The sequence below is a fragment of the Dermacentor andersoni genome, chromosome 5, assembly GCF_023375885.2.
Source record: "Dermacentor andersoni chromosome 5, qqDerAnde1_hic_scaffold, whole genome shotgun sequence".
Taxonomy (NCBI): Eukaryota; Metazoa; Arthropoda; class Arachnida; order Ixodida; family Ixodidae; genus Dermacentor; species Dermacentor andersoni.
In genome coordinates, this window is record NC_092818.1 from 167,964,815 (window position 1) to 167,977,410 (window position 12,596).

The 12,596-nt window shown below is 44.0% G+C and overlaps 1 protein-coding gene across 1 annotated transcript in view; it reads left to right on the forward strand.

Moving 5' to 3' along the window:
* The window catches only part of LOC126531601 (atrial natriuretic peptide receptor 1-like), a 199,702-nt gene that overhangs the window by 148,892 nt on the left and 38,214 nt on the right, over nucleotides 1-12,596 (forward strand). Inside the window, exons 11-13 of the mRNA XM_050179199.2 lie at nucleotides 2,897-3,001; nucleotides 3,397-3,468; nucleotides 6,042-6,207. Of these exons, the coding sequence (XP_050035156.1) occupies nucleotides 2,897-3,001; nucleotides 3,397-3,468; nucleotides 6,042-6,207 (343 nt within the window). The remainder of the gene's footprint in view (nucleotides 1-2,896; nucleotides 3,002-3,396; nucleotides 3,469-6,041; nucleotides 6,208-12,596) is intronic.

Sequence of the window (12,596 nt, forward strand, 5' to 3'; positions counted from 1 at the left end):
CGCCCTTGCTCTCTATCAAAACCGCCGCGAGATAGACGTCGCAGAGGAATTTTGTGCGAACGTCGCCGGCGGCACAGTTTTAGTCCCTGACATGGCTCTAGGCAACATCCCCGGCCCACGAGATGCAAGTATGGACGCTCCATTCTCTATGGAAGAGTTAGAAGCTGCTATGGCGCTATGCAGGTGTTCGTCTTCACCAGGACCCGATGGCATAACATATACTGCTTTGCGCCACCTAGGCAGAGAAGCACGAAGAGAACTCCTCAGCCTTTTTAATAGTTCATGGCAAGATGGTGTCGTCCCACAGGAATGGAAACGCAGCCGCCTGGTACCGCTTCTAAAAGCAGGAAAGTCACCGCTCGAACTGGCATCCTATCGGCCTATAGCTCTTGCCAGCTGCGTCGGGAAGCTCATGGAACGTATGATCCTCATGCGTCTCGAATGGTACCTTGAATACCAAAAAATTTACCCTGACTCTATGGCGGGATTTCGACGCGGTCGTTCATCGATTGACAGTGTCATCGATCTAGTATCATCTGTGGAACAACAAAAATCTCGGAAGCGATTATCAGTAGCGCTCTTTCTTGACGTGAAAGGCGCTTACGACAACGTTTCCCATCAAACCATTCTAGACGCACTTCTGACAATTGAACTAGGAGGGCGAGTATATCGATGGGTCAGTAACTACTTGACACAAAGGTCCTTGTTCGTACGAACGGAAGATGGTCCGACTACCGACCACTACACATGCCGAGGCGTTCCCCAAGGCGGTGTTCTAAGCCCTATTCTTTTCAACCTCGCGCTTCTTGGGCTGGCCGAATCCCTACCTGAAACAGTGAGTGTTTCAATCTACGCCGACGACATCTGCATCTGGACATCAGCGGTCACTCGCCTGCAGGTTCGCGCACGGCTACAGAAAGCAGCAACACAGGCATCTGACTACCTTCACACACAAGGCCTTACCATCTCTACAGAAAAATGTGCATTAGTCGCTTTTACGCGAAAAACGACGACTCCTTATCCAGTATGCATCAATGGTCAGCCTATCTCCTACAAGAGAAATCACCGGTTTTTGGGCGTCATTGTAGACCGGGACCTCACTTGGAGCCCTCATGTTGCCCACTTAAAGAAGAAGCTTACATCTATTGTTCACGTCTTCAAGTTCATCGCCGGCAAAACATGGGGATCGTCAGTGGGCTCCATGCTACAGTTATATCGAGCACTGTTCATCGGATTCCTACGCTATAGCTCCCCCGTGCTTGCTAAAACATGCAAGTCAAATCTTCGACAACTTCAGAGCGTGCAGGCGCAGGCACTACGTGTTTGCCTAGGCCTTCCGCGCAGCGCCTCGACAGCTGGAACCATTATAATGGCTCAAGACCATCCGATCACGACTTACATCAGCACCGACACGCTTAGAGCCCATGTTCGTCATGTTTCACGGATGCAGTCAAGCTCTCTTGCGTGCCTGCCAGAACGACGACCACAGGCGTCCTTCTCCAACAAGGTCAACTTCCATCGTGCCTCCTTACCATCAGGTTTCACACCCTCTGCACGTTCAACCTCAGCTTTGTGGTGTTTAAAACAACCTCAAGTGCGTCTTACGATTCCAGGGATAAGAAAGAAGACCGACCTGCCTACCTTGGCCTTGAAGCAAGCAGCTCTGGATTGTTTGCACACTTTCTACTTTGATCGAGTACATATATATACGGATGGCTCTTCCACTCAGACCAGCTCCACCAGCGCAGTGGTTATACCATCCCGTTCACTAAGCATCCAATACAAGATTTCTCACCTGACAACATCGACTAGTTCGGAGCTTGTTGCCCTCCGATGTGCCGTTGATTATATTAATAACCAACTGGCTAATCGGTGGGCTATATTCTGCGATTCGAAGGCGGCCTTACAATGTCTTCTGGCATCTCTTCGTCGCGGGTCATGTGAACAACTCGTGTCGGAGATACGAGAAATGCACCATCACATGATCGCGAAAGGACACGACGTCGTGTTTCAGTGGCTGCCTGGTCATTGCGGTATCTCCGGCAACGACCTCGCTGGCGAAGCTGCTAGAAAAGCTCACGAGGGAGCAACCCTTGTTTCAATACCTTTATCGCGGACCGACGCAGCCCAACACTTAGGCAAGCTAGCGCACTCTTTGACATTGGAGAAGTGGCACACACCTGAATTCACCCACCATCGCTTGCATTCCCTCGATCCCTCTATGCAACTGCGGCTGTTACCAGGTCTTCCGCGAAATGAGGAAACAGTGCTGTGCCGCTTACGTTTGGGCGTCGCATTCACAAATGCTTATGCATTTCTGATTGGAATGGCTGATAGCGCCGAGTGCAATGCCTGCGGTGTCGAGGAAACCATGGAACACCTACTGTGCTACTGCCCATCTTATGAAAATGAAAGGCAAGACCTCTGCACAGCTCTCAATCAGCTAGATGGAAAGCCGTTCACCTTGAACAAGATCTTGGGATCATGGCCTCGCATATCACAGCTACAAAAGGCCACTAAAGCGCTGCTGCGATATTTGAAAGCGACCGGCTTGAGTCATGCGTCTGTGATCCGGACTGAGTGACCGACTGATATCTCCAGTGGACTTTCTCTCTTTTCTTTTTAATCTTTCCGTCCCCCTTTCCCTTTCCCCAGTGTAGGGTAGCCAACCGGGCTCAGTCCTGGTTAACCTCCCTACCTTTCATTTATCATTTTCTCTCTCTCACTCTCTTTTTTAAGATATGAAGTTCGGTGGAATAAAAATGATTCGCTGAGCTTTGAGGGGTTTTTCCTTTCTGTACTAGGGGACGTTCCCGTGATACAGGGCTAACAAATCCTGCTGATTGTTCATTGGAAATCGTTGCATGACTCATGAAGACGTTATTTCCACTTTCAGATGAAGGATCTGCAGCACGATCATATCGTACGCTTTCTGGGAATCTGCGAAGAACCTCCTCACTGCTGTCTGGTCACGGAATACTGTCCGCGAGGAAGTTTGCAGGTAGGCGTTTATTTGCTGTTGGGAGTTGAGACTAGGAAAACCGGGGCCTTCTTGTAACTCTGTAATACAACGGAGGCTTCATTCCGGCAACGAGTTCATCTCTTCTGCATCGAAACTGAATGGTAGCAAAATATTGTTTTCCTATTTTCTTCCAATAAGAATAAAGAAACAGTACCTACTTTAGTTCAGTGCAAACGAGATGGAAATGGAAAACGGAGCTGTTAGCAACAACAACCAGATGTTTCGTTATTTGTATCTTTCAACTAGCATTTACATGACTGCGACCGTTAGAAGCCCTGATTACATGACGCTACATAATATGCTTGAGTTGATCTACTGGTATTTATAAAACAGGTGCCGCGAGTACTTACCACACATTTGTCCGGTCTTTTTAGGACATTCTTGAAAACGACGAGATCAAGCTCGACTGGATGTTTCGATATTCGCTTATGCACGACATTGTAAAGGTAAGCCTATACTTTAAAGGAGGGGCCATAGCTACCAGGAGTGAAAGCTACGAAAGCACTGGGGGAGCAACATCACGTAGAGGGTACTTCATGCTCTACGTAATGGTGACCTAATCATAATATCTTTGCAGACATTACATTATACCATACGAAAATATCAGGGTTCAGCGCAGTGGCGCATAACCATTCAATTAGAAGTGGACTAGGTAAGAGGCAATTAAAACTACATTCTTCTTCCTTCACTGTCATAGAATCTGCTGTAAGATGGAAAAAAAAATGAGGCTTGTAACAATATCGCAGTAAGGTGGAAATGTGGAAAGGCTAGAATTATTACATTCTTTGAATCAGCGCGGAAAACAACGGCAACACAGAAAGGGCGGACACAAGGACAACCGCTGTGTAACAACTGAACTTTAGGAGGTAAAAAACGCAAGAAAGGCAAGGCGCCATCTGTGTGCACATGTCATTAGGTCACATGGAATAAATCTTCAAGCATTTGAGTCTCACAATATAACGAAAAGATAGACGGCACCGAAATGTAATCATCGTGCGTCGTTTGTATATGTAAAAGGCTTGTATGCGAAAATCAGGGCGACATTTTTCGCGCTGATTCAAAGGATGTAACAATATCACGCACAATATTGCACGCAACCGCCCGGCAGATATGCCTTGTGGTTGGCTCACAAACACATTTGCCTTTTGGCAGCTCTCATATTTTCGAGTTCAAAGTTGTCAGTGTCAGCTTTTTAGTAGAAAGTTGCAGATGCACTTAAATCTCCTTGCGTGCACTGCATGCGAAAGCAGTGTGACTCTTCTGCGCGGCACCTTTTCTATGGCTATGTGCTTGAATCGGGCAAAGTCTATTCTGAGGGTGGGTAAAGTCAATTTTGCGTTTTGAACGTGGGTCAATTATTGTTTCGCATTGGGCAAAGTCATTCCTGCGGGTGGGCCACCCAAATTTTGGGGGTGGGTCAAGCCAATTTTGGGAATGGGTCAGTTAGGTTTTTAACGTGGGTTAACTAAATTTTGGAATTGCGCACAGCCAATTTTGCGGGCGGGCTAAGTCAATTTTGCGAGCGGGCCAGGTCGATATTGAATGTGGATAAAGTCAACTTTCGAATTGGGTGAAGTCAGTTTTGAGGGTAGGCCACGCAAATTTTTGGCATAGGCCAAGTCAATTTTGGTAGTGAGCCAGGTCTATTTCGAAGGTGGGTCAACCCAATTTTTGAATTGTGCAAAGTGAGTTTTTTGGTTTGAGCTACACTGTCTGCCCGACGCCATGGCTAATCAGCGGGAGATTTCACTGTGCGACTCAAAGCAGGTCCAATACCGGGAACACGACCTCATCACTTGGCCAGGTAGGTTTTCATACCATTGGATGTTAACGCAGGACGCCGGATTTCCTGCTTCATGCCAAAATAATTGTTTCGCATTAAAAGAACAAGCATGTTGATGCAAGGGGAAGACTCAATACTGTTCCTTAACTCAGCGGGCCTTATTTTTGTCGACTACACCTCGTCAGACTCATAAAGCAAGTGTTGAAATTCAAGGCGGGGGTTCGTTTGAGTAAACTTATCAAAAAGTGCAGTGTTTTAGTTTGTAAAAATACTGTGGACGATGATCGCCTAATTATAGCACATAGAGTAGTCACTTTCTTCAGTGATGTAAGACATGTACCAGAGGCCTATGGTTCGTATAGCGTATTTATGGCAATAGAAATGTAGTAGTACTGTATAGTGTAGGCCTAGTTTTAACCTGTTGAAGGGTGAAAGATGGCCAAAAATAAGCATAACAGGTCAAAGCAGGAGAGCACTGCTGCTGTGCAATCCCTCCTGCCTTACATTTGATTTAATTTGCATGATTTGTTGCTGACAACAGGAAATTGCAAGCAAAAAGAATGCATTTATAAAGGCAACGTGAGAATTACCCGTTTTCATTCTTTAATATTTTGTACGTCTTAATGAATATTCTCTTTGGAGCTTTTCTTTTCACACTGTTAATGATGTTCTCCGCAGTAATATCACTGCATTCTTATATCCTCCCCAGTAATCTAGTGGGATAAGAACGACAACCAAAAGTTACGGTGGTGGAGCATAAGAGACCGATGAAGATAATGTGCTTAAAGTTACGTTCTTGCCTGACCATCAATTTACAAAATACAGCTTTAAATAACTACAAATAACTTTCATGGAATACGCACGAATCTTACGGAAAACAAAAGAAGCATTACCATGCATTCCACAGAGGAGTGGGAAGTCGCAAATTTCGAAACAAAGCTCACTGTTCCTGTCCCTGCCTTCAAAATTGTCGGTTTCTTAGCTTATGCGCTCATGAAGAAAAAAAATTCTATCCTAGATCACAGATTGGCAGGTTCCCGCTTCCAACATTAGGAATAACGACGCAAAGTATAAAGTAGACAAAGAGGTACTAAGGTATTATGCTTCTCGTGTTTTTTTTTTTAAGGCTTTTTTGTTTCGTGATCCACACGACCGTTTATGATGAGGTATCATTCACAAGGCTTGTTGCAACCGCACCCCGTCACGGCCTTCTTCTTTTTCTGGTTTAATTTCCAGGGCATGGCGTACTTGCACAATAGCGTCATTCACAGCCACGGAAATCTCAAGTCGTCAAACTGTGTGGTCGACAGCCGATTCGTGTTGAAGATCACCGACTTCGGACTCCACACCCTCCGTTCATCCGATTCGAACGAGAACCATGACTCCTACGCCTACTGGAGACGTGCGTAGTTTATTTTTTGAATTATTATTATTATTATATAGGGAAAGATATTGTGTACAAGCTACCTACTAATACGCAATTTTTGAATGCCATTACGTTGTGCTACTATCTACCTAAGAGCGTTTTACTTTATGCCACGTGCACGTTAAACAATGTATGTTCTCTCCTAATTCTCATTACACCTCGCTCTCAAGTTTTTTCCTTTATATTGCCACTTTAAAAATACACGCTGAAAAAAACGGTGCAGTCGATAAACTACTTTAGTTCATTAACCGGTCCTGCATCATTTCGCTCCAAGAGAAGAAAAGGAGAATAATTTAGTGCAAGCCTAATATAATCGTAACTTTTATGGCACTGTTGCTACAGAACCCATGCTTTCGAACTAGTGTAAAAGCACAGGTTGCATGAAATATGTTATGGTTGTTTTGCAATTCTTGAGCAACGCCTCATTTCCCTGTAGTAAATATTTTGACAGGATCTGAGAAGGTCGCGTTGCAAAATAAAATTTTGTTGCCAAACTCACGGCAACGGAATGCTGCAAATGGCGTCCCTAAAAGGCCAAACCCACGTTGGGCCCTTCTTTACATAAATGACTGCAGTGGACGCATTGAGATTGCAGAACCAACGTCCGCTGCTGAACGCGCGAAACTCACACTGAACATCCTGTAACTCAAATAAACGCCGAACCACAGTTTCAGATACCATGTGGTTTATTCTTATCCGACAACTTAGTGCTTATTCACCGTCGTGAATATAACGGCGGCGCTATTGAGAAACCCGAGGTAATTGCGCCATGAAATCGGAAATGGAAGCACAACCACGCCTCATGAACTTCGTTATTTGGGTCATACAGGTGCACACTACCGCTGTCAGCAGAGCTCATTAAACTGCGCAAGGATTACTAAAAATATATTTCAAAAAGTTACTGACAAATGGAGCAGTGATTTCGAGGTGGTTGTAACGAATACGGCGACATCAAACTTCGCCCTTTACCGTTTTCATAGCACGGTTGGAGATACAACGCACATAAAACGTGAGATATCTGAGTTAATGTTCCGTATAGTGAGAGCGAACGTCCACCTTAAGCGTTTTTATTGGGTGCTTTAATATTATACTATTCACCAAGGAGACTTAACAAGCAAGACATTCCGGCGCATAACTTAGTGCGAACAAACAAGCCGTCGCCGGCATTAAAATATACTGCGGGCTGTATTCATCCTTGTCTGGCAGGAATTCCTCACAAGAGAAACGCTGCACGAATATGCGTAAAAATTACAGGGGCCACTCAGTGTTAATGGTCTGTTCACTCATTAAACCGAAGGTAATGTAATGGGAAAAAACCGTATTTTAGGTTAATGGAAATTGCGAATATAATACATCATCAACTCCGCAGAAGCCAACAGGACCAGCCATCAAAGTTGCATATATTAGTCGATAAAAGCATTAGCTGAATATCATAAAGCTTATTTTGCCTTTTCGGCTGTATGAAACCATAGTATCCGTTTAACGTTTCCAAGCTCTTGGCGACACGTCATCAGCAATACACGAGCTGCAAGTAAGATTACCAAACGAGTAATGGTCCTAGACACGGCGGGATACTCTGCAATGTAAAAGTATTATGTTGAAAACGCTAATGACGTAGAGCTATGCTAAGTTACTCATTCGAAAGACGAACGATATCAGGAGTATTTGCAATATCTAAACCAACACACATATATAGCTACAGTGGCCGTGCATCGCGAAATTCCGTTACCAGTTTTCGAGACTCGTAAGACATCGTGTGGTGCTTCACCAAAATCTCTAACCGTCACTGCGCATATGAAGACTGCAAATGTACATTTCTGTGGCCGTAAATAGTGGTTCAGTCACTGGAGTGACATGAGCTGGATGGCAAGTTGGTTAAATGTTTTTATTATTTGTCGACGTCCTCTGCTTTGTCCCTGATTGCATACCATTACTGTGTTTACTGTCTGTCTGCAAATTCACTTCGTGATAACCAGTTCTTTTTAATAACGCTAATGAATACATTGTAGGATAAAAGTAGAGAAAACGTATGTATCTTCGGTGATCCGTAGTCCAACAAAATAAAAATTGTAGGAGAGCCACTTAAAATGATATGCATAACTTTCTTGCTTAAGCAGGAGTGTCAGAGCACTACGAATTACGCTAAATAAAGATTTGCATATTGCTGCAGCAAGCGCCCAAACAGCAGCACAGCAACACTATTAAAGACAGGAAATTTGTTAAAATGCATGGCAAACCACCCTCTGATAATTTGCAGTCCGCGAACGCCTGTGACAACAAGCACTATGACAGTGGACTTATAGAATGAACACAATAGCTTCTCCGGTTCTCGGTAATCCTTTTGTGCTTATAACAGTGTTGCGACGAGACAAAGCGAAATGTGTCACTGGTAAGATTAGGCAAGCTACACGTGAATAATTTGCCTACACAACTAATTTCTGTCTAGCCTTTTCCTCTTCCTTATTATTCCTTTCTCTATTGAAGCTTTTTCATTAAGATGAATCGTTAGCCCGGGACTCTTATCCAAACGCATAACAGCGGACAACTCGTTGAAACCGCAAGAACTGCAACAAATTTGATTGGGTTTGGTGCGCCTAAAAGCAAAAAGTTGCAATATAGGGAATGTAGTACGGATATTTGTATTTAAGCCGCCAATTAAATAAAAGAATTGTTAAACATTGCAAAATTAAAAAAGAAGGGGGTGGGGTATGAAGTTTCTAACTCAATAACACAGCAATAAAAAAAGAGCGATAACACAATTCCGTTACATACTTAAAGGGAAGAAAATTAATGTATCATACACCGCTTTGAAGTATAGCACTTATTTGTAAGACTTTTGCAAAACTCTAATAAACACACTAACAATTCCGTGTAAGCTGTAAATTGTAGAAAATTTGTTTGCAGGAGTTGCCCTAACAGATGCAGTTTACATAACAGTGATATCTGTTTTTCATGCACAGTTACGGGATTGTAAACTATAAATTTTTTATGCCTTCCAGTTTTGGTGAATTTTAGTAAAGGAATTCCCGGCCCTAAATTCAGAGTTTGCTTCCTACAAACACTACAATTTAACTTTCTCTTTTAAGTGCACAAAGTTTAATTCACATCAGTCCTGAAGTCGCCTCATAAAAGCATTTCTGCATTTTACAAGTGTTTGAATAGAGACATCGGAGCCTACCCCAAAATAAAGCTTCCTCTTAAATACAGGAGTTAGAATTAATTATTTAAGGGTATTGCCATTTGCGACTGGGCAAGGAAATGGGCACACATGTACCCTTGTCATGACTCATGGGCTGGCAAGTGATGCATACTGCATTAGACCAACACGTATTCGACGATTGTGGCGGTTACAACGCCCATATGTAATAGTTTCGCCATCTTATATTCTTATTTCTACAGAGATTGCCGTGTAGGTGCAGCGATGCTATATTTATTCACTAAAATACTGATGCGCGCTGCGAAACACACTGGGACACGCGGGAAGTCCTTCCTAAGAACCACCAGATGATAGGTAGTGCGTGTGGTGTTTCGTCCTTCTGGGGTCCTGTTACCGCACATTTCTTTCTTTTTTCGGAGTGAAACTTTTCTAAATGTTAAAAAAATATTGTGTCTTGTTGTTTTAATTAGATCAATCAATGTTGATTAAGTCCAACTCAACTTAATTTGTTTTATGTTTGTAGCGCTCCACCTTTACGAACATTTTTATACAGAGCCTATAGACATTTGTCTATGAAGTGTATAGACCGTCTATAGATATTTCTTTAGACTAGTCTATGCAGTCTATAGACTTATGGCCTTACACTTTTTATAGACTAGTTTATAGAAAAGTCTGAGTCTATAAATTGTCACTATATATTAATGAAAATTCACATTTGTAGACAACTGTCTACAGAATGTCTATAGACAAAAGTGTATAGGCTCATACAGTTCTACTTTTGTAGACTGAAGTCTATGCAATTTCTATAGACAGATGTCTATAGACTGCCTATAGACTATTCCTATAGACCAGTCTAATGACTTTTGGCCTTACACCTTTTATAGACTAGTCTATAAAATGTCGGGGTCTATAGACACTCTATGACTGTTTATAGATTAATGAAAACTCACGTTTGTAGACAAAGGTCTGCAGAATGTCTATAGACAAAAGTGAATAGGGTCTCAAGCAACGGGCCGCCCTGCTTCCAGCTTTGATCCCCCCGCTACCCCTTGGATGCCCCGGAGATCCTGCGCCGCCTGCTCTCCTGAGGCCCCCGTTTGCCGGCTACACGCGGCCTCCTGGAGCAGTTCTTCTAACAAAAAATGCAATCTATCGTCGCGACGAAAAAAGCGACCCGCGACTTATACAACACCATTTAGAACCTTGCCGCGAGACCTACCACACTGGCTGCTAAACACACACAATCCGCTTAGTGGCTGCTCAGTATCAGGAAAAACATGGTGTATTTTCTTTTTTCCGCACATCAACTATGACGTTAAAAATCAACAATCGTGAGCGATCGCTTGCCGTAAAGCATTCCATATAGTAGATGCGAGAACAAGAGCGCGTTCTCAAATCATGTAGGCGATAAAACGACGCTATGCCCAATTCGCCTACGCTACATGCAGCCGGTTCGGCCTACGAAATGCGCTCACCTAATCATGAGCTATTAACGGAGAACACCTTTGATAAAACTTACCGTTTAGTGTAGTTGACGTGTGATGCCACAAAGAAGACACGCATACACTGACACCATGGTACAGGCAGACACCGCACACCGCTGCAACAAGCGTTTACGTGCCTGGCGCACTCGTTATCACCAGCGACAATGAATAATACAGTGCACTTGTAGCGTATCTTCCAGCGCACCGCCAAATGGTATACCCACACACATGTTGTTGCAAATTTTCTCTTATAGTTCAAAGCAGTCAGTACAGCAATGACGTACGCATATGCGCGGCCGCGCAGGCATACCGCCTGCGAAGGACTGGGTAGGCTCAGACGATTTGGCACACATTTTAAGTAAATGAGAAAGTTTGATGAGTTTATAGTGCAGGATATCAGTCAACGAAAAATCACGCAATGTTAGTGATGCAGACGAGATATAAGGACAACGTGAAACGTATCTGAGAGCCGGACGACACACAATGCGCACACCAGATGCATGACATCGGTTCATCGCAAACTCACAAAGTCTGCGTTGTCGGCTAAAAACATTACGAGTCTCTGTACTGTTTGTTTGATGCCTGTTTGGAATCCGCTTGTAGCTAAAATTGTGCCCGGAAACTCAATACTAAAGCATTCGCACAATTTACAAGAAGAATTAACAGGCGCCTATTCAATAGTCGACCGCCTCTCCACACCGAACACACTTTCACGTGCCCCCCAAAGCCAGGAGCCTCTCCACACCGAACACACTTTCACGTGCCCCCCAAAGCCAGGAGCCTCTCCACACCGAACACACTTTCACGTGCCCCCCAAAGCCAGGAGCCTCTCCACACCGAACACACTTTCACGTGCCCCCCAAAGCCAGGAGCCACGCCATGACTTCTTAATGGGCGGGAGACTCGAGCGCTGCAATGTGCGCGTGTACGAGAGACACGCGCTGTATCGCCAAGCGCGAGGCGTTGCTGGCGCTGTTCTAATGGCGATGCTACGAGTAATGCCTAGGGGGGGCTTTACCGATGAGGCGCTTGGAAGGGTGCCTCACGAGAGTGCTCGTAACTGGCATGTGGAGAGCTCTCTGTGGCAATTTATCTAACGTAGCTCCGTATTATCCACCGGCACCTGCGCTTGGCTACAGCGTACACGGATTGGGCCGAAATAAACGACTTTTATCTATAGTCAATTTATAGACGGCATAAACCTATAAACCTGAAGCAATAAGATTTTTACAGTATCGGCTGTTTTCTAGTTCATCTCACGCCTTACCACAAATGGTGTTCGGTCTGTTCGCACAAGTTAACATGACCTTTGGTGATGTCCCACCCTATGGCGTTCATCAGCCGTGATATGAAACCGTGGAGAATAATTCAAATTGCAAAGAAATATATAGGGTGTTTACAGGGAGCCAAACTTTAACATATGCAAATGCTACGTAGCTGTAGAGAACCAAGGTAATGTTCTTTACCGTCGCTTGAAGATAGTCAGATTATTTTATGCGCTCCCCCTGATTAGATAAATAGTCTTAATTAATCAACTTCTCAATTATTATAATTGGATGAAAAGTCCCAATGAGAAACTTGTAGAGCAACATGAGAAACTCCTGTTGCTCAACACGTGCTCCAATAAGTGTTTTTCCGCTGCCAGTCGCGCAGCAATAATATATATATATATGTGTGTGTGCGTGTGTGTGTGTGTGTGTGTGTGTGTGTGTGTGTGTGTGTGT